Genomic DNA, 25,883 nt, shown 5'->3' on the forward strand with positions numbered 1-25,883 from the left:
TTCCATTTTGTCTCTCCCCTTCTCCCTCCCCCCATCTCTCCCCCCCCCCCCCCCCTCTCTCTCTCTCTCTCTCGCTCTCCCTCTCTCTCTCTCTCTCTCTCCTCTCTCCCTCTCTCTCTCTTTCTCAATGATCCAGTCAGCAGGCTGATTGTAACCAGGGAGGTAGTCTCACCTCCCCGTTGTAACTCACTGCCAAATAACACATTGTCAGCACCGGCAAACTGGCAATGCTCTCCTTCCTATTCCTGTATTTTCGTTATTTACGGGTCATTTTTTTCCGTTCGAAATGTAAAATGGATGACCATAGAATTTCTCAATAGAATATAAAATTGGAAACTTTAGAAAGGATAGAGAAAATTGAGTTCACTTTGAATGGTCTGCCACAGGCAGATATCCTTATCATGCTCTTATGTAATACGACAGCTGCTGGAGTCATCATACCCTGGCTTGGCCTCCAGGTTTGTCACGCCTGAGCAGAAAGTTTATTTGCAATGGACAAATACTTCGACTCCCAACTCCCAAACGAAAAATCTTTAACGAGGTATAGCACCCCACTTTCTTCGTGGAAGTTGGGGTCTCGCCTCAAACGAGGGATTGACGGCATGGTCACGCTAGACTATCAATATTTTCAGTCGTGTCACGCTATGGACAACCTCCAAGTTTTGTTACTGCCTATTACGTGCCACCCCTTTTTGTTACGTTCACCCCGTTTTATCGCTGCATGCAAGATTCCCCATTAGCGCCAGGACTGCCGTGGCAAATTTTTTGACAGTCCAAAAGTCTGACACGGCATCCACAGCAATCACAGCCTGTCGCATTTGTCTATCCCGTTTTAAGGTATTGTTTCAAGTCCATCCCGTTTTGTCCATGGTGGCCTGAAGCGGGGCTGCCGTGGTTGCCGGGAAAATGGATTAAACGCAGCTTTAGTGCTATGTCCTATTATGATAATCTTTGCTATTTATTTAATTTTTTGTGCACCACGGAGTAAACCCCCTGTGTGCCACATTATTTTGAGACTGAACCACAGGCATGGTTTGGGAAAACATTACGCTTTCAGATACTTGTAAGTTTTTATATAAATTTCTATTTTGCACATGCAATGGGCAAGTTGTAGAGAAAGTTCCAAGCTTTGCTATGATGTAAATTTAATGACAGACTGCAAAATATCTTTTTTTTAAAATGCTCAGTAGCTTCATTATTGTCTTTCGTTATTGTGTCAATCCATTATGGATACACGAATGAAAGGGATGTTTTGTGAAGAGCAGCATATATGTAATGTCACTATGAAAGCATGTACCTCATATGGTTCATGATTGAAATGTGTCTAATGCTCAAGTAAAACATACAATGTATTACGCCATAGCACACCAACATTATGTTGTATGTAATGGGGCAGTGTTATGATGTGCTCATATCAGTTTCAGGAATACATTCTTCTGACGAACTGATGGTTTCCTAGCAGTGAACACTTCAGTTGTCAAATGGCCAGCATACTTTTACAAATCAAAAGAACTAAGTAAGCAAATAATGGCAATTCACCCTTTTAATGTAGCTTCAGTAGTACAAACAAACTAACAAACAAACAAAATTATAATGTCAATGACATGCAACACAAAGATGGTTATGGCATGCACAGGTTGCGGCACCTAATACAATCTCAAGAAGCAATGACAAAAGAAAACATTCCAAAAGAGGTTGCAACACTTTTTGGCAGAACATCAATGCATGCCGTGACAGTATAATAAATGCAACGGATAGAGCACACAAAAAATGCAAATGCAAACTAATATCAGTTACGTTCAGACGGTGATCCACAACCCGCTGAGGACGGACTGACTTTGCTATAACATGCATTTCCCATAGACACCTGCCCGAGTATACTCGGGACTCGTCCTCAACGGGTTAACTTCAAGTTAAGCAAACTTTGAGTATATGCTTTTGTCCCCTTGAGAAAACTTCAACGCAAGTCCACACGATGAAGCTCATCATCAAAGATCCAACAGCTTATCATCGATGGTAAGCTCTTGCCCCCGTAACTACGAGCTAGTCCCACTCGATGATGAAGCCAAAAAACCAGAAGTTCGCAATGATCCCAATACGAGGAGCACTGTATTTATATTCGTGAGGTTGACCAGGAAGCTAAAGGGAATGGGGAGCTTCATGAAGAGATCACGCTTACCTTCGAGTTGGTTGATTTTTGTGTCCACACATTGCTTAACTTCAATTGGGACCCCCCCCCCCCCCCCCCCCCCCAAGCTCGTGGATAGAGTGTTAACCCTGAGAAATCTCATGGCTCTTCATATCATCGAGTTAACTTCAAGCTAGCTTAACTTGAGTGCGTCTACACAGTACTCTACTTTTAGCCTATCCAAGGATCATCATCTGAATGTAACTATTGCTTACAGTAACAAATCAATACATTGTGGTGAATATACATCATACTGAATGACTTGGCATGCACCATATTGCTAATACCCAAGGTAAAGCATGCTAAAATCCATAACAATGATATTATTTGTTTCTGCCATGACTAACAGGAAGATTTGCATCCATAAACTGTAAAAAGCAGCAATTTAGATGAGTATTTGCCAAGCAATGCTTATATTCAGGATCTAAAAAATGATTAAATATTAAACTATCAATACATGCAATCATACCACTTGCAAACATTTACTGTACACGCTTTTGACTAACTCTGGCATTTTCTACCACCTAATACCAAGCAAAGGACAACTAGGCAGGCATTTCTACGCTTCAAATCTTTGTGCGCAGTTAAAGCACAAGTTGGTTGTGGTAGAAGCATGTAGTCCCACTAATTGCACTTACTGTTGTAGTATGCAAACAGGACCAGTCCACACAGAGCGACTATGGTTACCATGATAATATTGCCTGGAAGACCATACCATACTGATCTGTGATGATAACAAAAAGGAGACTGGACTGTTATTGTTATTGCTGTTAAAAATTGTTATTGTTATTGTTGTTAAACAAATAAACTCAAGCTAAAACTCAAACTCAAAGAATTACCCCATCAGTTTGTAGATGATGATTCAAGGATCTCATTTTAGGCTCATAATTTACCAATTCATGTCTGTTTTGCTACTGTGTAAGCACTCTGTTCATTGACGTTTGCTTGATCAATCAAACCCAACTTGGACAAGTAAAGACATTGCACTTGAATCTTTCTGCGTACCAGGGACTTTGGACAGTGTGTACAATGTTGTGGGGTTTACTGTGCCAATCAGCTCTCAGAGCACACAGGGATGGTATGGTTTTGGTTGAGATGGGGATTCAGGTTTTAACTTTTTGTGAGCGAACTAGAAACCACTTGGATGAAGTATCAAAGAGCATACAGCTCTAAGAGGAATTCAAAGTTTATTTGATGAAAATTGGTTTTGAAATGGGTGAGATATCCAAAAACACAGCAAAACAAAAATGGTCCTTATAAAAGGTGGGTCCCACCTTTTATTACCATTTGTTATTGGACATCTGGGGCATTTCAAAACAGATTTTTATCAAAGAAACTTTGAATTTCTCTTTGAATTGTATGCTTTTTAATATTTCATCTAAGTGGTTTCTAGTTAGCTCACAAAAAGTTTAAACCTGAATACCCATACCAACACAACAACCAATGCCATTAAAGACTATTTTTTTCTCTTTCTCTTTTCAAAAGAGTAATCACACAAGTCACATCATTTTGTTACAACATTCAACTTCTTCTTTCTTTATTTTGTTTTGTCCAAGCTCAGATACTTTGAGCAGAAAATTCTTTCTGATACTCCTGTCCATGAAGTTTGACAAAGGCTTTACCTTACAATGAGAAATAGTGTAAATTTGAAGACAAACAATGAACCAAAAGCGGCATTTTAACACATAAAACTTGAGCCAAAGAGACAGTTTTAAAGAATGTCATGACTATTTGTCTCATATACACAAAGTGATGACACCGTAAATGTAATTTTCCTCACTTGCTTCATAAATGTATAGTTACAAATTAAACCTTTTCCAAATCATAGCACTGTGACCATGTGCATCTTATGAGATCAACAGACCGCAGTCACACGTTCTCTTATCAGCTATTTCTACTTCCTTTTAATTTTTATCTCTTTGGTTTAATTTCAAAGTATGAAACCTGCTTTCCAGGGAAAAACTTTGACCTTTGATCATCGACACCAGGGGCCGTATTCTGAGGGCTTATTAAGTGTCTGATTAGCACTTAATTAGCGAATCGGTATTCTGAGAGCTTAATTAAGTAGGGGGTTTATTAACTACCATGACAACAAGCATTTAGGCGGGAAAGACTTACGCGCTTGCACGTACATGTGCGTATACCTCTGAGAGGACTTAATCACAGAGTTAATTACAAATCGGTATTCTGAGCATGTAATCAAGTATGAAAGTTAATAGAAAACTTAATGATACCAAAGAGTGTCATTAACTACTCCGATATCACGCATTACAGAATTTTTTGTCGGCCACAATGATGCTTACCGTCTTTGGTAACCGAGGAGCGGTTGAGTCTTGTTGTCATGGTATCCGAAGAATTCAGAGAAAAAAAGAAATATAGGCGATCTTCGAGGAATTTTGTCATTTTATGTGAGCTCTTCGCGTGCGTAGGTGAAGGGTTGTAATCAAAGACCGCAGTGTGCGCACGGAGCTCTTGCGTTGTAATTACAGGGGGTGTGTGGAGGAGTGCGCATTGAGGGCATATTTGCCCGCGTGATCATCATTTTGGCTTCTAACAACGCGTCTCATTGGATGGAATAACAATTAGATGGGAGGAACCTAAGATGATTATAGGGGACTTAATCATACCTTAATAACGTCCTCAGAATACCGATTTTGCCCATGATTTTGGGCCTTTTAACTTCTCGACTTAATTACAAAGTTAATTACAGACTTAATTACGACCTCAGAATACCACCCCAGGTACTCACCTCTTGGCGTCCTTGAGGGATTTCGACGTGAGGAATCTCTGGACTGCCGTCTGGCTGACCGCCCAGGAGGGCAGGCTGCTGAAGGCCCCTCCTATGACCAGGGCCCATAGCGTTAGGCGCTGAGTGGGGTCGGGGGAAAGCCTGCAAGGTGGGGCATGGATGAGTGATCTGTCATGCTCAACACTAGCCTGAGTAAAAATCACCATTTTATGAAAAACTTGATGACACAACAATGATTTACAATGACAAAACACAAACATTCACTCCATGGGTGCTACAATGTAAGCCTAAGATATGAAAGCAACTGATGTGTGATAAACCTCATATGAAATTCCCAATTTATACTTTTCTTCATTAGGCTCAAACATGCAAAAGATCTGACAACCCTACACAGACTTAGAAATCAATCCAAATACAATTTTTGGGTATGAAACGATAACTTATTACCCACATCTTACAGAAAACCCCATCCGATTCGCTTCAATGGTCAAAGAGAAATGAGGAGTTTTGCAAAGCATGTCAGGAATCCCTTCCCTCCAAGTTCTGTCTATTGTGTTCAGACATTATGCAGTTCCAAGAGCATCCAAGTGTCTAACTTGGAAGAATCAGACCCATGACATGCGCTACAATGATCCACATCAGGGGCGGATCCAGGAATTCTGTAAGGGGGGCGCAACTAATATTTCTGGTGCCACTTCCGGGTTTCATTTCATTTTTTCTTTTTATATCTTTTGTTTGTAACGAAAAATAAGGGGGGCATGCGTCGGCTGCGCCCCCCTCTGGATCCGCCACTGCGCATATCTCTGTGACCACTCAACCAAATCGAATGGGGTTTTCTGCATAATATAGCTAAGATGTTAAATTTTAAGACCCTGAAGTAGCATTTAGACTGTCAAATCATGTTGGAAGTTATCAAGGCGAAAATCTGACTGCAATTTTTTTTTTTTGGGATATACTGTACAGTATGAGGTTTGGGATTTGAAGGGCCAATGCTGATTGTTGTCACTCACTCGATGAAGTTGAGATGGCCGTGTTCCTTGTTGTACTCCCACACGTGGTCCATCCCTTGAGTTCTGATCGTACCGAGGATCACGACGGTCAGCAGGGAGCCAAAGAGGACCAGGAACTGGAACACGTCGGTCCAGATGACAGCCTTGATCCCTCCCTGGGTGAGGCACAGGAGCAGACAATCCAAGTTACTTGAGACAGGCTCTAGTGATTGCTCCATATATTCAAATTGTGTGTGTGTGTATGTGTGTGTGAAAATGTTTATGTGTGAGTGTTTTTGTGAGTATAAGTGTAGCCCAATGACAGAGCACACAGCTGTTGAGGGGGCATTTGGATATCAACCTGTCTAAAGCATACTTTTACTCTATTTTTGAGTTGGCTGTAATAGGATGAGCAACTTCACAAAAGTACAGTGGAAGAGCTTTCATACAAATTAGACCTACATCTTGGTGTGAGGATAAAATGAAAAATACTAAAATATATGCTTATACATGTATGAGGTTTGTATACTATGTGTTCTGTCATGATACTTTAAATCAAAACATTACAACAGATTTGGAGGAATTAATGCTAAAACACACTAAAAAAACAATGCAAACTTACAAGAGCTGTGTATACTGTACAAAGGGCCCCAGTCAGTGCTACTGTTGCTGGAATGGGAAACTTGTTGACTGCATTGGAAAGACAAATGACATTACAATATCAGAAATGCATCCAACTTACCAGACTACTGACAATTAAATAGCACCATCAGCTTTTGTTGAAATACATACAGCTTTCTGCGTCACTGTTAGTCCCCACTGACTACTGCTTGGCTGGTGGCAGCAGAGTGAGGATTGGTTTGGGGTATGAAATTTTGTCACTTTGTTTCCGAGGAAAGTTTCCTGAAACATGTGTGTAGAGGATGTTGAATGCAGAATGGTTCTTAACAAAATATATTTGTGACACTTTGACAGAAACTGGGCAATGCAATCTCTTAAAAAGAGTTATGAATTGTTTGGGTTTTTTTCAATTTCCATGGGCCTTCCTCTCTTGCTCAATTTTTTTCTTTCTCTATTTTTTTTTTTTTTTTTTTGGGGGGGGGGGGGGGTGGGTGGTTGCCTATGCAGGAAATTCTCACTTCCATTTAGAAAAACTTAACTGCATTGTAATATGTCACCTGTTCAGATTACCATTAAACTACATTCAGTTCATGGTTGCCAACCTTGTAGACAATATCGCAGTAATCTTGGGCTAAAAGAAAAAATATGGACAAAATGTGAATATGGGGAAAGGTAGTTTCCATGAAACCTGCAGTATTTTTGGTGGAAAAAACATAGATAAATAAAACAAATAGAGCTCAAAATATTGAAAAAAAAAAATTACATTGGCATCTCTGTGCAGTGTATCACATGGCCATCACATGATCTAGTAATCTGGCCCACCCTATGACACCAACCCCTTGTCACGGATACAACCTGTGACTCTGTCTGCTGGAATCATTTCCTCAATTACCATGTGACCATCTGGTATTTTATAAGCAAGTATAGATGGACTGATATCATGTAGAACTTTACAAAAGTATCATTTTTACACGAGTCTTGCCTTGTTCAGCCCTTCTAATCCCTCAATCCTAGACTCCAATTGCCACTATGTATGAACGCATGTGGCCCCATGAGAATGACAGAGTTAATCACAGTATGAATACTGTGGCAAACATTCAGCAATGGATAATGGAGAAAAAAAAAAACACACACACACTGTCTTCATTTGCCTCTTCAAATGATATTATTTCATCTGCACAGATATATGATATAATGCAGGGCTGCACACAAACCCATTTTTTCTACTGGTCCGACCTATCCCTGTCAGACCAGCAGATAATACAAATGTACCCAGTTTTTTTTTCCATTTCTAACTGGTCCATTCCTGAAAAAGTTACTGGTCTGACAGTGATTTTTGCTGGTCTGGACCGTCGGACCAGTGCCAGCGTGCAGCCTTGCATAATGCCATCTTTACGAGTGTAACCTACAACCATCCATTCACACAAATACACACACACACACACACACACACACACACACACACACACAAAGAGAAAATCCTACAATCACTGCATGAATGTCTACACAATGTCCCTGTGCTAAAAGCCGTACTATCACAAAATATAACTCTGTCATTGCTCAAAAAAAAAAAAAGAAAAAAAAAAGAGGTACAAATGAATTTGACTGTGAGACTGGATATGAGGCGACACAAGAGTAAGCATTTGGACAACTGTCGCACATGCCTCCCTCAGGGTCTGTGTCATGATAAAAACAATAGTGTTTGGTCTAGATCTCATACCAGGACCTGGCACTTACCCGCCTGAATGGCCAGGGCTGGGGCGTACAGAACTACAGCCATGTAGAAGGCAGTCCCAACTAGGAAGAGAAGGGCTCCAACAACTCTAACTGACATGCTGAATCTCTTGTGCAGGTACTGAGCATGAATGAAAACAAATAACAAACAAAACAAAATAACACTTTAAAAAACCAACCACAGGGTGGTCCACAAGTTGAAATTGGAGCCTATTACAAGCTCAGAAAGTGAGAATACTGCGGAAATTGTATGTGCAAGGAGCGCACATCCCAAGCACATAGTGCGCAATATTTCGCGATTTATTTCTCTTTGTGCTGCTTAACTTTTATGTTTTGTCTCACATTTTACGCACAGATTTTCTAATCAGTTTGATGTTTCTAGAGTTTTGTACATGCTTTTCACATTTGAATACATTTCATGTTGAGCATGCGGCCAATTCTTGAGAATATTGCATCGCATGTTGCTGACTTTTGAAGACTTTGCACAAGAATTTGAGCATGTTGTAGCAACATGTTCAAACCCCTCATGGACCATCATGAACCACATTGCCAATACAGGAAGTATTCCATACAACTTTCATCAATTCATAAATGTTTTTATATGCAAACATAAACTGAAATTTTGACCATGACCCATGCCGAAATACCTCATGCAGGTTTCAAGCAAAGACTGCAAAGAAATTTTAGAAATTGCACATACAGTGCACTCCCGTTCTAACGGACACGGTCATAACAAAATTCCAGTTACAACAAAGTAAAAATTCAGGCTGCAACATTATCCGCTCTATGTTTTTTATTGTTTATTTGTACGGTTATACAGAAATTTTGTTATCATAACGAGAGAAAACTGCAGGTCCCAAGGACTTTGTTATAATAGGAGTCCACTGTAAGAAAGTTGTCACTGCTATTATGTAGCCACCCATTTCAATCATATTCATATGCACAGCACCACCCTTTGCAAAACTTTCATATTTTTGCACAAAACATGGATAGAGCTTTATCACATGAAGTACTCCACACACTTTGGGAATGTTCTCCAATACACCACTATTTTTTCTGTTTGTGGGAAGTATTGATCATGCCCTAATTAAAGGGTGTACGTACAGTTCTGGTTGAGGTGAGGATTTAGCTTTTAACATTTTGCGAGATATTCAGAAACCACTCTATAAGATGTCAAAGAGCATGCAATTCTAAGGGGTATCAAAACTTTATTTGATGAAAATCGGTTTTGAAATGGCTGAGATATCCAAAAACAACACGAAACAAAGAGATCCTAATAAAAGGCGTGGCCTGTGTCGCCTTTTATTATTATCACTTTTTTGGATATCTCAGTCATTTGAAAACCAATTTTCATCAAATAAATGGTGAATCCTTCTTAGGGTATGCTCTTTCATATTTGATAAGAGGTTTCTCATTATCTCACTTAGGAATGTTCAAAACATGAATCCCCACCTCAACCAGTACTGCGCAGTCCTTTTAAACAGGCACACAAGGAGTAAAGATTCTGTAACCTTTTGCAGACCAAAAAAATAATACCAACAACATTTTGCCTTAATTAAAGTAAATCATACTTTCCTTGTGAAAAGAGATCTGACATCCATAACTTGGACTGCTGATAGTTAAAATAAAGAATCTTTCCTCTAAATTCTGAATGATAGACTGAATGAATGAATGTTCTGACACCGTTTTTTCATTCTTTTCCATTTAATAGTACAGAAGCAATTTAGGTACTGTTGTACAAATATCAAATCATGTATCATGCATAAACGAAAATCTGTTTGTTTAACAAGTTCCTCTGAGGTACATGTAAGACCACATTTGGTCTTGCAAATGGGTTGTATCATATATTGAATGAACAAATGAATGAATGAATGAATGAATGAATGAATGAATGAATGAATGAATGAATGAATGAATGAATGAATGAATGAATGAATGAATGAATGAATGAATGAATGAATGAATGAATGAATGAATGAATGAATGAATGAATGAATGAATGAATGGATGAATGAATGAATGAATGAATGAATGAATTAATGCATGCATGCATGCATGAATGAATGAATGAATGAATGAATGAATGAATGAATGAATGAATGAATGAATGAATGATTGAATGGACGAATAAATGCATGAACAAACGAATGAACAAGAGATCTGTATATGCCCACCTCATAAGCGGTGGTGATGCCCAGGCCATGGAAGACAGGAATAAAGAAGTGGGCAGTGACAGGAATGACGATGAAGAAGCTGAAGATGACCATCCAATACTGAATGCCGTGAATGAAGACTTCAGCCGGAACGCCCAGGATGGTGATGGCTGAGACGTAGGAGGCCAGGACAGAGATCGCCACGGGAAGGCTGTACATGCTGCGATCAGCCATCAGGAATCTGATGTTTATAAAAGAAAGGTAGGACACAATGAAAATTGGGCAAAAAGATTTTACTTACAGCATTTAATCTATTGTTGCATTGACACACAAGAAAGTATTCATTTTTTTTCTTGTCACGTGAAAAATCCATTTTATTTGCTACTTTTAAATACATGGCAAAAAAAAAAATGAAATAAAATGAATGGTTTCTTTGTGCATCCTTCACACACCCACTGCAGGTAAATTATCAACAGGGTTTCCGAAAAAAGTGAAAACGAAAATTGCGCGAGTCAGGAAATTTTTGGTGTCCACTCACAAGAATTCACACTCTTTGCATTGCGTTGCCAAAATTAAGAGAAGCCACAAATGGTCATGCTTGCAGAAATTTACAAGCATTTTTGAAGGTTCATTCTATGAAATGCAATGAGACAGAACAAAAGAGTCCATTCTCAGAGAAACAGAAGCAAAATAGCAAAAACTACCTTTAGGCTGGCACCATCCTACCTACAGTACATGTTACAGCATGCAACTTATAGGGCAACACAACATTTCATTGTTCCTGCGGCAACTGCGCTGCTGTTTAACTTCTCCTTGTAAGAACTTAGGGTTAGGTTGTGATAGGGTTTTAGGTTAAGTTTGATGTGAGGATTAGGATTAGAGTTAGGTTTATGTTTGTGGATAGAATTTGTGTTTGGCTATGTGTGCAGATATTTCATGGGAGCAATTGTCACATAAGCAAATGTCATGGAACCACTTTGATAGAGTGGCACAGCTGGCCAGCAGTCAGTTTTATTCTGACTGTGCCATCCATGTGCCCACAGTACAGCGGAACTCACTTTGAAGTCGTTTTCTGACCACCCCCGGAGAATGCGTGGTAGAGTCCCGTCACCGTGGACACCAGCAGCATGGCCGAGAATATGACATAGTCCAGCTTTGTGAACGAGTGGACATCTGCCTGAGACGCTTTGTCTTGTTCCTCCATCTTTGGAACTTTTAGCTCTTTGTCCGGACTACGAGGCCTTCTCAGTGCACCTATTGCACAGTATGTGAGTGAGTATGAACTGTTATTTAAGGCCCTCAATGGGTGGGGTTTACTTAATAGTAAAATTGATGTATATTCATTTAGAACTGTATCATATCTGGAGTCAAATACTTACACATGGTCTTTCTTAGAGATATCAGTTGACACCAACCAGGTTCCCGTACGGAATGGACACTCTATACCACTGACGATGCATACAGAAGTTATTACATGAACATAAAAGTGCATTCAAATTGATTTGTGTGCACCATCTTTCCATGGCAAGCTTTTCTGTTAATGTCCACTTGTACACTGTTCATGTAGTCTAGATTCCAGACTGATCATCTTTTGTCTCAATGGCGTGACACATACTCCATGAGTTGAACGTTGTGATCTTCAATTCTGAAATTTCATTTCACTCTCAGATGGACAGAAGTTGTCGCTACCAGATACACTGTTTCATGCAAACTGTGCATGTCTTGTTACATTACAATGAAAATTAACAGTAAACTACAAGAAGAATGCTGCACTGAATGCTTCACATGCACACACAATACCTTGACCACCCTAGTTATCACAGTTCATCAGGTAAAACATTATCTCAAGTCCTTCATTGAGGTTAGAATACATTTCCTACAGTGTGAATTGCTTTGTGGGTAAAGATTAGTAAACAACATCTGTTGAAGTGACTGGTTTACTAAACAAACGTGCATACATTTGTACCTATGTGGTACTCAAGCATTACACTACTGTGTCATCATACATTCATACAATGTACATGGATGTAATTTATCATTGTATAGATAAATTGTGCCTGGAAACAGAAATTATCATAAATTCCAGCCCCTCACACACACACACACACACACACAAAAAGAAGAGAAATAATGCTGTGGACATTTCCTTATCATTAATCAATAAAGGCTATTAGGACAAATCAATAAAATGCACCTGTTCTTTTAATTCACATCCCCTTTTTTTTCTTTTGTTTTTAAAAGTTTAATTCACTTATAACTTTCATCATTTGCACAGCTGCCTTCTGACTTACCACAAACTACTGGATGTAGTTGGAGAGTGTTTCTGCACTCATCCCATTTTTATGAAAAAGGTGACTGTCATATTTTGGAATGAAGACAAAAATACATTAAGCTGGGTTTTTTTTTTAACTATCTCCAAGTAACTATTATCACAAGGAAGAAAAATATTGCACCTCTGACTTTTACAGTAAATATGCACCAAAGAGGTAAAGTTCCAGCTGTCTAAAACCAATACTGAATTCTGTAATTTGTCATTAACAGAAATACCCAATTTCTAACACAATCATGGCTATCCATTAATCCACAAGTTGGAAGTGCAAATTATGCATGGAAAAATAGACCCTTGAGATCAATTCACCAAGTAATGTTATATAACAAACTAAGATACAGTTGAAATGTCAAAAATTATGGCAGTTCCTAATTATTATGAATTCATTGTTAATTTACTGTTCATCATCAACTTAGCTTCCCAGCATTAAGCTGTTTTTTAACAGTGATCTCGTTCCCTTCTTTTTTCTTTTCAGAGAGTCACCACTTGCTGAGACCAACTGAAAAGTGGCTGAGAGGGGCATACAGCTGTAACTGTCACAGTGACCTTCGTAAGTTCGAGTGCAAAGAACTACTAACATACAAACTATACACACACTGCGTACCGCATTTCACTCCCAGAGCACTCTAATTATTAGTGACCATTCATACAGAGTTTAGAACACTTCAGGAGTGCTCCTAAGGCTGCGTTCACATCTATACGGTATTCGCTATTCGCTATTCGGGCACCCAGTACACCATCACCCGCACCGTCAACTCACCATCCCATGCAGTGAGGATTTCTTCCTCCTACATCCCAGCAAATCTTATTAACAATTTCTAAACTGCATCTGAATGTCAGTCTTCATGCTTATTTTTGCTAAAGGGCAAATCCAGACCAAAATTGTCATTATTTCATAAATGAGAGACGGTATACGCTGCAAGAAAATCGAACAAGCTCGATTCCCACTTTGCTATACTGTTCTATGCTATTCGGTACTTTCGAATAGTGCCCTCTTATGTGAACCGGTGTTAGGAAATCCTATCGTTCGATTCAAGCTATTCGCGTGCCCTCGAAAACGAGCCCCGAATACCCGAATAGTATACAGTGAACGCAGCCTAAGCTTAGGCTCGAGAGGGGCATAACTTTAGAGCACTCCTGTGCCCACATGTCTGTTCACATAGAGTTACATAACACGTAAAAGGTGTTCGGGAGCATGTTGTTTTTGTTGCTTTGTGTTTAGTGGCGTTTCCCATTCTCTTTAGAATATTTTCGCCACCTGGAGAGCTCTAGCCTTTTGACAATGTCTTGTGGCTGAGGAGTGAGACTAACTCACCCCACTGAGCACTGCGAGAAATGGGTGAACGCCAGACAGAGTGGCCTTTTCAAACCTTTTTTGTCTTTTTTGTTTTTTTTCTGCCACTTTGCAACGTACACGAGCATGAACTAGCTATTCATGTATTCATGAGTCAATTCACAGCTGGGATGCCAATGAATCACATGTACCGTAACAGAGCCTGTGCTGCAATGCATATATTCTTCTTCCTGTAGTGTGCAGAACCTCCAGAGAGTACCGTACACTCACACACTCGATTACAGATACACATGTACCAGGAGGTATGCTGACATGATTGCATGCAGTGCAGTCGCTGATTGGTGGCTACCTTTTCTTTCAGTAGCAAAATCTACTAGAAACAAAGATCAAAATAAAAAAGAATTAATGTCTTGTGGCTGTATCACTTGGTCTTGCGTTTACTCATTCCCTCACAGTCGATTTTCTGAGCCTCAGTCATACAAGACCTCGTCAATAGGCTAGGAGGAGAGCTCTAAATGCCCTGCATAAATGCAGTGGCAGATCCAGGGGGGAGCGCACCAGGCGCACGCCCCCCCCTTATTTTTCGCTAAAACAAAAGAAATAAAAAGAAAACAATGGAGGGCGCGTGCGCCCCCGCCCCCTTTGAATTTCGTAAAGGCACCCCCTCTTTATGGAATTCCTGGATCCACCCCTGAAATGGGGTGTTAGATCTCTAAGGAAGAATCCCCCTGGGCCCCGTCTTATAAAGCCTTCAAATCAATCACAAGTCCCCAAATCAATCGCAACTTGCATTTCAGCACACAAAAAACTTGTGATTGACTTCTATCACAAGTCTTTATAAGACAGGCCCCTGGACTCTAGCTCTTCAAAGTGTGTTGCCATTCTACACTACAGCTGGTACCACTTCGTCGGGTGGGTGGTGCTGTGGTATGGTAGGTGTCCAACACATCGACAATGTGCATTGAAATTGACACCCCTCTATTTGTAGCACTGCGCATAAAGAATGAACATTCATGCATGAGACTACACCCAGTGGTTTTGCATTCTTCATTGGGGATTTGAAGATGTCCAATGTACACGTACATACTATTACTGAAAAACCCAATACATTGTAAATTACTACTACTAGTAAACAAGATCAACAGCAAAACAATCGGTAGATTATAAATGTATATTGGAAAAGCATTGTGTATTTCACACATATTTTCAATCAACGGCAGGGCACTAACAAGCTAGGGGTATGTTTGGTTTCAAAATTACAGTGCAACTGAGTGCATAAAAATAACCCACGCATTCGAAGCAGTGATCTTGGAGCGTGTACCACAAATCGCTTTTTAATGCCCGCTTGTGATTTCAGAGTATATTCTTTACATGAGAATAAAATTTAAGGCAAATTATGAGATATTTTAAGATTCTATTCATAGAAAAACATTAGGATGTCGATGTATTGGACACTCAAACATACCTGTCAACGCAAGGTCAGTTCAGTCGTGGAGTGTATTGTAAACAGTCACACTCACTCGGATATCTTTCTTTCCCAACTTTGTTATGGTATGCTGCACTTATCTTACACGCATTGTTAAACAATAAACGAGTGAAGAATGTGAAAAGGTTTAGTCTCCATAAACAAACATCTGTAAAGATATTCACGCTACATTGAGGAAGTAGATTTCTTTCCACAAGTCACAATACACCACAGCCGTACACTATATTCTGTATATGGGACCATGACCAGGCACAACCAACTGTGCGCCGTGACTCGACGGCTGCCGATCCCCGCACCGGCAAAACACTGGCGCTCAAAAACACTCCATTCATTTATACCGCGGGAGTGTTTCCTACCGGTACTTCGAGTGGACAATTTACGTACGGAAGTTGAGTGTATGACACTACAGGTTACTGGGAATAATTCTTTACAAACTTGGTAATCTGGCAACTTACCATTGTTTTTAAGTATCGGCAAGAATTCAACTACAGACACAGTAAAGACGACGACAAGCGACAATAATACGACAAATTTCCGCCGCGAATCCATGCTATAAAAACAACATCAGCGTTCGCGCAGAAAATATCGCCAGCTACTACTCCTGACTATCTCATCATGCGATTGCCCAAATTGTACGCTTTGTAGCTGCAGGTACTAGGTGCAGCGGTGCAGCATGCATCTGTGCGCAAGCGATGGAATTGTGGTGGTATGATGTGTAACAATAGACAATAATATTGCTTACCAAGTGTTTACTTGTATTATGGTGGTATGATTCGCAATGCATGGGTATAAACGAACCGACTGACAACTGTCCTAAAAACTGTTGTACGGAGTTCTTGGTTTTGATACCACAGTCATGCTGTCCCAATAATTCTAGTTCGGCAATCCGCGTGGAGTATAAAATGGTTAGTCGGCAGAAAATGCACTTTCAGCATTTCATAGAAACACCCCATGATAAACTTTGGACATGAGCTCATGACTTATGGTTTTGTTTTTGTTTTTTGTCCAGCTGATGACGAAAACAAACAATACCACCGAAAAGGCTACCGCGGTACATGTTCTGCCCATGTTCATCTTCAGCTCACATGACATACAAAAACAATAAAAGGAGGGCCAAGGTCTAGTGCACTGTCCAGCGTTTGTAACCCATTCTTCTTCTTTTTTAATCAAAAGATTAATGGATGAACCTTGGTCACGTACTTCCTCATCGGCTTCCTTTCGTTGAATTAGGTAGTAACATAAAATAAACTTTGCAGCGCATACTAAATTAAAGGTGTGGAGACTACCATTCAAGATCCTCCTACTTCTCTTGCGCTTCAATCATAAGTTTAAAGATTACTAATTATCAAGTACGTATAGTGGTTGACTTTCATAAACGCGCGGCATAAAATTAAATATAGGCCTACACACATAGGGCTTAAATGCAACGAGGTTCCATCCGCTTCCATCATAATACAATTAGATTCATTATAATAGTTGACTTTCACGAAATAAGATAAAAAATATACACATACAGTTGTATATGGAAAAGGTTCTATCCGAATTGGCCATATGTGAAATTAGACTTATAAAGCTTGAGACGTTTCTCTTCGCATTGGCATTAATGGTCACAAGGTGCAAAGTAGGACTGGTGAGATAGCACACAAATTTAAAATACTATCTACTAAATTGCCTTTATGATTATAAAAAAGTAACATTTTGTCTGGTGTTAATGAGGCCGTTATAGTTCTGTTTGTTAAATTTTGTTATGTTCATCAGAGTGGCGCATTGGATGGGGATGGATTCAGGATGATCAAAATTGTCATTATTATTACTTTTTTTTTGGGGGGGGGGGGGGGGTATCATAACAAGAACAAACTTGTACTGTCCTCTGAATATCTATCCTATTTCACAACTTTCTCCATTCTTATCCATTCTCTACCTATAGCTCCCTCTTTTTCATGTCAGCCCTTAATTCCTTCTGCAATACTATTATTTTCACTTATCTACAGGTTTGGGGGACCTGAATTGTTTAACACGTTCTGTTCTGTTTTTTGTTTTTGTTTTTCTTTTGTTTTGGGGTTTGTTTGGTTTTTTTAGGTCCCAACACACAACATTCTATCATGCCTACCCTGGTTCAATTTGTAGAGTATCATTCTACAATTAATAGGCCTGTCAACTATATAGGCCCTACACGCTCCCACGACCTGTTCGTGTAAATGCTGGAATGAATATTTGTGACTCAAGTGAACTGAATTGAATTGAATCGAATTGAATTGAATTGAATTGAATTGAATTGAATTGAATTGAATTGAATTGAATTGAATTGAATTGAATCGAATCGAATTGAATTGAATTGAATTGAATTGAATTGAATTGAATTGAACTGAGCTGAATTGAATTGAGTTAAGTTGAATTGAGTTGAGCTGAGTTGAGTTGAACTGAATTGAATCGAACTATAGTACTACGAATATATCACGGGCCACGCATTGTCCCATTTTCTTACGAAGTTAACTATCAAAAGTGTCCGATTGCATTGAAACTTCGCTGCACAACGGTCAATTCGTTGCATCTGAATTGATTTAATTGTAAAAAAAAAGACTCTCCCGATACCTGTCAGAAGTTTTCTTTTCCACGTCATCAGTGGTCATATTGAGTTGTAAATGAATTCGTATTGGGAGGTGGTGAAAGCGCATGCGACGGGCCTGACGGGGCCGAGCCGCAAAACTCGATTTGGCAACAAAGACGGCACTTCGCAAAGACAGATCCGGGGATAGATCCCGCCCTGACCTTTTATGAAGAGAATTGTATCATGGGTTACCTCTCTATATAAACATGTGTATTGGTTTGTTTGCTTGTTTGTTTACTTGCTTGCTTGTCTGTCTGTCTGTCTTTCTGTCTCCTTATACTGTTTGTGTTTGTCTTATACTTTCCCATAAGCGACAGCTTTCAGTATGAGCAGTTTACAGTAACCATTGACATCAGCATTGATTAAAAATACCCCACGAGTCATGTCATAACATTCGTCTCCACAAAATAATGGGCACTGGGTCCTATCCCCCCCCCCTCAAAAAAAAAAAGGTCTAGGCCCCCTATTAACCCGTTCCATACTGGATTATGAAATGCCCATGCTGGCCACCGGGTTCCCGTATACAGAACGGGTTCAAGGGAAAATACGGGGGGGGGGGGGAGGGGGGAGGGGGAGGGGGAGGTCTATACTTGGTTTGACACCGTTGTGACATGAACTGATATTTTCTGATTTCGATAAAACACAAATAACAACTTATCTGGTGGGGGGGGGGTGCTAGTGCTGTTGCTGCTGCGTTAATGGTGCATCATGAATTTTTTCTATCGTTTCCTTCCTTTGCTGGTAGATAGCTGTCAGGCCCGTACACGGGGAGTTCAGGGGTTTCCGTGGAACCCCACCCCGTTTGCCAGCATAAAAAATAAAAGAAATGAAAGGAAAAAGAAAGATTCCCAGAAGCTCCTCCCCTGTCCCGTTTGCTATCAGCAGCAAAAAAAAATAAAAAATAAAAAAAAAATAAAAAAATAAATAAGAGAAATAAAAAGAAAAACGAAAAGGGGCTTTTTCTAATTCTGAACATTCCTATAAAAATCCTAGTTACGGGCCTGGCTACAGAGAGTTACGACACTCATGAACGAGGTCTGGGTGCTAGAGAATCCCCCCTCCTCTCACCCACATACGCACCTTCGCAGAACCATTATTTTACTTGTAGTATGACCTTAAGGACTCTGCACCTTAGCTGCACTGCGCTGTAGACGGAAATTGCGCCATCTTTTGGCGGTAAGATGGGCAGGTTACACCAAAGACGGTTGCTGTCCTGGACGTCCCGAATTTAAGGGGGTTGTACTCTTAAAAATACTAGTGTAGTAATTCTAGAAGTCTCCCTCTTCCCCTTTTCTTATATGCGCATAGACAGGTGAAGAGATTTGAAAGGCATTCAGCAAGTTTTGAATGATATTGTTCATAAACAAATGAGAGAGTCTCTCTCTATAGTAGAATTGCATTTTCTTCAATTTATTTTCATGATGTAATGTTTCAGCGTTCTGATGTTGTTTATTGTTTGATATCAAATTCTGTTGCAATAATGTGCAATTATAATTATAGAAGTGTTGGTTAGACAATTTTGTTATTTGTTGGTAGATATACGAGAGAGTGTGTGTATTAGTGGAATTGGAGTTAGAAGAGAGAGAGAGAGAGATGGAGAGAAAGAGGGAGAGAGAGATGTGCAAATATTAAACACTATCTTTGTATACATTTATATAATAGTTTGAATTTAGCATTCATTTATTCAGAGATGTGATGTAATGTGCTGTGTGTAGATTAAATGTATTTTAATTTGAGAAGAGAAGATTGTGGGAAATCTACTGTAATGGTGAAACTATTTGATTTGTCCTCATCTGCAGGGAAATTAAAGGGACTCTACAGTACTGGTGAGGATTCAGCTTGTAACATTTTGCAAGATATTTAGAAACCACTCTATGAAATGTTAAAGAGCATACAATTCTAAGGGGAATAAAAAGTTTATTTGATGAAAATCAGTTTTGAAATGACTGAGATATCTAAAAACAAGGTAAAACAAAGAGATCCTAATAAAAGTCATGGCCTGTAAATTTTACTCGGATCGCTTTTTTTAAAAATATATCTCGGCCATTTCAAAACCAGTTTTCATCAAATAAACATTGGATCCTTCTCGAAATTCATGCTCTTTCATATTTTCTCAGAGGTTTCTCATCTCATCAAAAAAAAAAAGAAAAGAAACATATCTTGGGTCTCAACCATAACTATAGATCCCTTTAAGCTTCTTCGAGCAATGATACACAAATACACTCACACACACAAGTACACATACATACTTCCTCCTGCCATACAATAACCATGCACTTTGAGACATATGAAACCTCCCCTTCTCTACAAACTCACACCAACACAATTTGACCAAGATGAATGCACACATACACATAGCTCAGAAAACGAAGAGGGGAACCTCGTCATACTGAGGACCTAAAATCCACAGCCATAATCTTATTATACAAGGTTTCACACTTTATCAGTGTACAAAAAAACAAAGAAATGGATAGAGTTTGGACTTTAAAGGGGAAGGCTAGTAACTGATCAGTGGGAATCGGTGCGAATGCTGGGGGATGATTGTTCCAATTCTTGAGGGATTCATTTAAGAGCACATTATATATCTATTGTTGTGTGAAAATAATTTGCTTCATAACGGTCTCATATTCAAGTAATGTGCAGCTTAATGCCCCGTCACTGACCAGGCATGCTAACCTGGAAACATTAAACTGCACATTACTTGAATATGAGACCATTCTGAAGCAAATAATTTTCACACAACAATAGATATATAATGTACTCGAATGAATCCAATAAGGATTGGAACAATCATCTCCCAGCATTTCCATTGATTCCCACTGATCAGTTACTAGCCTTCCCCTTTAAAAATCACCTTTTTTATAACAAGAGACTTGTTACTGTATACAGGCAACTCCCATTATAACAAAGGCCTCGGGACTGGCAAATTTCTTTCATTATACTGAAATTTGCTGAACAAAAGAGGTATACAGAAATATGTAGATGATAATTTTGGGACCTGAATTTTTACTTTGTTGTAACGAAATTTCACTACAACCGTGTAAGTTAAAACAGGAGTGCACCGCAGCGGCATCCAACCTCTTCATATTGACGATCCATGCTATTTCACTCAGACACGCAAGATTTACTCGCATAACATTCGTCTTCATCTCATCTCGTCTTCCCTTTCACATTAATTTTACCTCTACGTCATGTGGGACAGAAACACATTTTCAAACAGTGACAAATTTTCATGTAATGCTTAAAAATATAGCACATTTAATAGTCATCTATATATACATGTATACAGGTTTCATAGGCAGGTATCCCGAGACAATAACATGCATTTCTTGACAAGTTTAAAAACAGAAAAGTCAGGATTTGCCCCCGTTTTTTTGTTAAATGTCAGTATATCACAAAATGACATGTACATAAAAAAAAAAAAGCGCATGTACACAACACACTGTACGGTGCACATAGTGTGTGTAAACTATATAATACCAGTGTACATGCTACAAATGTAGAAAAAAAAAAAAAGGAACAAAAGAAATTTGGCATAGGTTATCAACATAATAATACCTGCAGTAAATGAAATGAAAATGTACAAACTGGCAAATCTACATCACAGAGGTTTGGAGAAGAACGTCATAACTTACTGACAAAACGACAGCGTCATCGAAGCAAATTTGAACAGAGCAAAATAGACAGGAAGGTAGTAGTAGGAGGATTTTTTTAAAAAAAAAAGTCCCAGGGAGAGGTAGAGGCAGTATGATTTTGAAGAAAAAGAAAAAAGCGGGATGCCAAATGTAAATTCATGTTTGCATCTTAATGCACAGGCTCCTGGACACAAATACTTATCAGAAGTACCACACATTAACAGTACTGGTAGAAATCTGCAGGACATTTTACTTTTATCTGACACTTCAGCAATGCATGTTTAGTTTGTTCTTTTCTGGGGGGGGGGGGGGGGGGGGGGAGAGGGAGGGAGTGGTCGAGTTGAATGAAGATGTCAGAAAGGAAGGGGAGACATAAGCTTATCAAGATGTCATGCTTAGAATGTATATTCTGGCAAACATAACAATCGGGGAAAAAGACACAAAGACACAAAAAAAAGTCTGTAGTTCTCAAATGTTAATGACAAAATTCAAAGAGGACTTGTTTGTGTGCTGTTGGTTTTTTTTTTTTCCAAAATCCAGACAAGGGACAGAGAAAACTCTTTACAGCTTATTGACCATTTTGATATTTGCAGCACAAAAATACACAATTGGTTCTAAACATTATACTACATGTAGTCACTTGGATGAAGAAAAAAAAAAATTCCCTAAACAAAAACAAAAACAATTGCAAAAGAAAACAGCAATTCTTCACCAAAGTTCGTTTCAAAAAAATTGTTTGGCCTTCTGACATTTAACAAGCTTTCCCAGCTCAGATTGCTTTTTGTCATAGCTTATTCTGACATAATCTTCTCTCCCCCGCTTTGACTGATCAAACATAACATATATTGCATTGCTCAGGGATCCTGATCTTAAAAAGCGCTTTTTTTGTGTGTGTGTTTAATAAATACATGCACAAACAATCAAGCAGTTCTACCCGTCCTTGTTCTAGCTTTTAATCACATCTCTTGCATACTGACTTGTTTGTAAAACGTAGAAGAATGGCATTAAAAAAGATGTTAAAAATACTCTTTCTTTGCATGGAGCTTTGGGTCTCATTTTCCTTTTATCACATATTGTCCATAGGAGAGAGCCTTAAAATGCTAAATCACTTCATTAAAAAAAAAAGTATGTGGACAAAAATGCTTGGATAAGGGGGTTAAATTAACTTGGATATTGGACACCAATATATCATTTGCTAAAAATGCCCATTATTCCTAGATCTTAATAAACATATGGAATCTATGGAGATGCTATGTAGACTTTTGAGTGAAACAATGCTGATGCAGGATTAACATTTGGGCTATGGATACTGATCAAGTTTAGTGATGAGGAAAAATTTACGTAGAGTTTGCAGGGTTTGTGACTTTAACAAACAAAAAATAAGTGATGCAACTCCCAGACGCATTGCACCATGGCACACTGCTGAAGTTAGGATGTGCCTGCAACGATAACATCCAAGTGGAAAAGTGTCTCCCTCCATATACCTCACAATCATATCAAGGCAATTACCCCCCGAGGGCAATTACCCACTGGCTAAATTACTGGTTAGTGATAAGGTTAGAGTAAAGATTACGGTTAGGGTTAGGTTAAGGGTTCAGAATTTGGGTAAGGGTTAGGACTAGGTTCAGGATTAGGGTATGGGGAAGGGTTTAGGGTAATTGCCCAAGGGTAACTGCCCTAGACCCCCCTCACAATTACAAGCCTCAAGATAAAACTCTTTTCTTTGGCACAACATGGAAAAGTAGGTGTCTTCAATTACACACATACACACACCAATGTGCAGATGCACTTGATGTGTTTTGAATTCCATCTCTCATTGTGTTGGCAAATCAAATCAAAAAAACAAAAACAAGAACAAAAACATGCAAGGCTAGCTACGTTATGAAAACATCTAAACAGAGTTAGAGAATACAGGCTTAACAAATACACATCGGGGGAGAATTTGAAGACATTAGGGTAAACAAAATAGTCCTCTTCTAAGATTTTGAATACTAGGAGAAGGTGATTATGCGACAGCTGTCATGAGGCCAGTATCTGGACTTCCCCTCATAGATACAGGTATATAAAATACAGTTATATAAATAGGAAACCATTCTTAATTTACAAAGTGATGTCCTCTGTCTGAATACAAATTAGTAGAAAACAGAACTATTGTGTCTGATGTGTGCGAGTTCTCTGTCTTAACTACAACAGCATAAATAATGGACGCAGGTAGTGGCAACATTTCATAGAAATGAGCAGTAATGGAGGCAGGTTGTTGCTGTATTCCAATGTCACAGCAATGAAGAAAAGATGATGGAAAAAAAAAAGTGATGCATCTGATCATGTCCTTTAATGGTATACTCGTTTGTTAATACAGGAGAGGACTTAGTTACAATGCTTGCTCTGACTTGACTTTAAGAATAATGAGCCCACATAGGACGTAGCAAATTAGTTTCTGCCTGACAGAAAAATAAGGTTGGATCTAAGCTTGATCATTAAAGCACAAGCACATTCTTGCTGATTATGGACAATAGTGGAGTACTTTTTCACACAAAAAAAGTATAAAACAAAATGTTTTTCATGCTGACATATTCATGGTTTACTTAAAAAAAAACAAAACAAAACAAAACCCTAGGTTGTATCCAATATCAGGTGTGAAAACCAAAATGCCTTTGTAATTTTTGTTTGAAATAAGACCAAATTGAGCACAAATGGAAGCTCTAGGTAGAAGTTTGAAACCATTAATCAATGTTATTTCTTCCATAGAGCCTTCACGTTTGCTTATTTTGATTATGTCACGAACTACTAGAGTATCATTCTAGGGCAGAGCTTCCACATCTTTTTATCTTCAGCACTAATAACAAAAAATGCCCACTCGCATCACAGAGATTTAAAACAGATAGGATTAGGAAGGGGGTAACATGGTAAGTGGGTATGAATTTCGGTGTAAATGTACTTTCCCTACATGATTAATGACATAAAAACAGGCACAAATATTCTTTTTTTTTTCTAAAGAGCAGCATCCTAAATGTTCACTGGTGCATAACGTAACTTCTTTTGAGGACATATTTTCATTTCTTTTCTTTCTTTTTTTAAACAATGATAACAAAAGTTCTGAGGTAGGCTGTTCTGAGATGATTTTTCTTTTCCTTTTTTTTTTCCCCAAACAGGAATTCAGGTGGTCAGTCTTGATACAAGTATTAATACATACAACACATGATCGGTCAAAATACCACCAGTACAGTTTCATACACCCTATAGCCATAACTTAAATAACAGCTTTTACTGTCTTATTATAAGAGAGATAGATGAAAGAATACACGATCTTTACACTCTTTCTTAACTGTACCAGTCGGTGTTCTTCCCCAGACAAACGCAGAATTCTTACGTAACACTGTACTTTCCTGCGTCAAAATACTTTGTCATACATCTCTTCTTATTTGGCATTGCTATTCCACACTGTCATGAGAAGGAAGAATCTGTCATAAGAATACACATCAGTTCGATCAATGACAGTGGCACGCCTCCTCTTCAACTTTTCACCAGCAGCTGACATCCTGCATTAAACAGAGTTGGCTTCTATCGCAACCGGTGCGAGAATGGCTATACATACCCTGACACTAGCACGTTGCGGAAAAAACAAAAAACAGAATGGGGTGAGATTGAGCAGTGAATGATGAGAAGCGAAACACGTTTGAGAGGTTCTTAGCAAGCATTTAACGGCAAATGATATCCCAGCATGCTCTTGTGTGGGGGTTCAACCGCGTACACTCATTCAAAAACCATCAGTAAGTCAGTCGTCAGCATAAAAAGTGGCATCCCTTTATTTATTATTATTAGGCATTTGCTGGCTTCCCCATCCCCCCCCACCCCACATCCAATAAAATATGGCCATGTCCCCATCACTTTGAATGTAACTGGTGGAATTTTATCCTCTCCTACTTGGGCAATCTCTGCGCCATTGCCATGGTGATGCAAACTCCGCCTACAGAAGATGCTCCAGCGTTGGTACCTTTCTCCCATGGATTGGACGTTTGCATTTCGCCCTATCGAGTCTAGGGGAAAGCACGAGAGAGAGAGTGCTAGAGCGCCGTAAAGTCGGGATGATTCTGCCA

The 25,883-nt window shown here is 39.1% G+C and overlaps 1 protein-coding gene across 1 annotated transcript; it reads right to left on the minus strand.

The window, feature by feature from the left end:
* Window positions 1-2,826: 2,826 nt before the first annotated feature.
* LOC139709266 (sodium-dependent multivitamin transporter-like) lies at window positions 2,827-16,132 on the minus strand (the record flags this gene model as incomplete). The annotated part of the gene is made up of 8 exons (XM_071621214.1): window positions 15,999-16,132; window positions 11,493-11,688; window positions 10,456-10,675; window positions 8,285-8,402; window positions 6,549-6,616; window positions 5,948-6,102; window positions 4,938-5,078; window positions 2,827-2,912 (listed from the first exon to the last, which is right to left on the minus strand). Coding segments are annotated over exons 1-8 (1,078 nt in total), but the record flags the coding sequence as incomplete, so codon positions are not given.
* Window positions 16,133-25,883: the final 9,751 nt, after the last annotated feature.

The sequence above is a fragment of the Diadema antillarum genome, unplaced genomic scaffold (genome assembly GCF_040938485.1).
Source record: "Diadema antillarum isolate AM-2024a unplaced genomic scaffold, OU_Dant_1.0 seq00001423_RagTag, whole genome shotgun sequence".
Lineage (NCBI taxonomy): Eukaryota > Metazoa > Echinodermata > Echinoidea > Diadematoida > Diadematidae > Diadema > Diadema antillarum.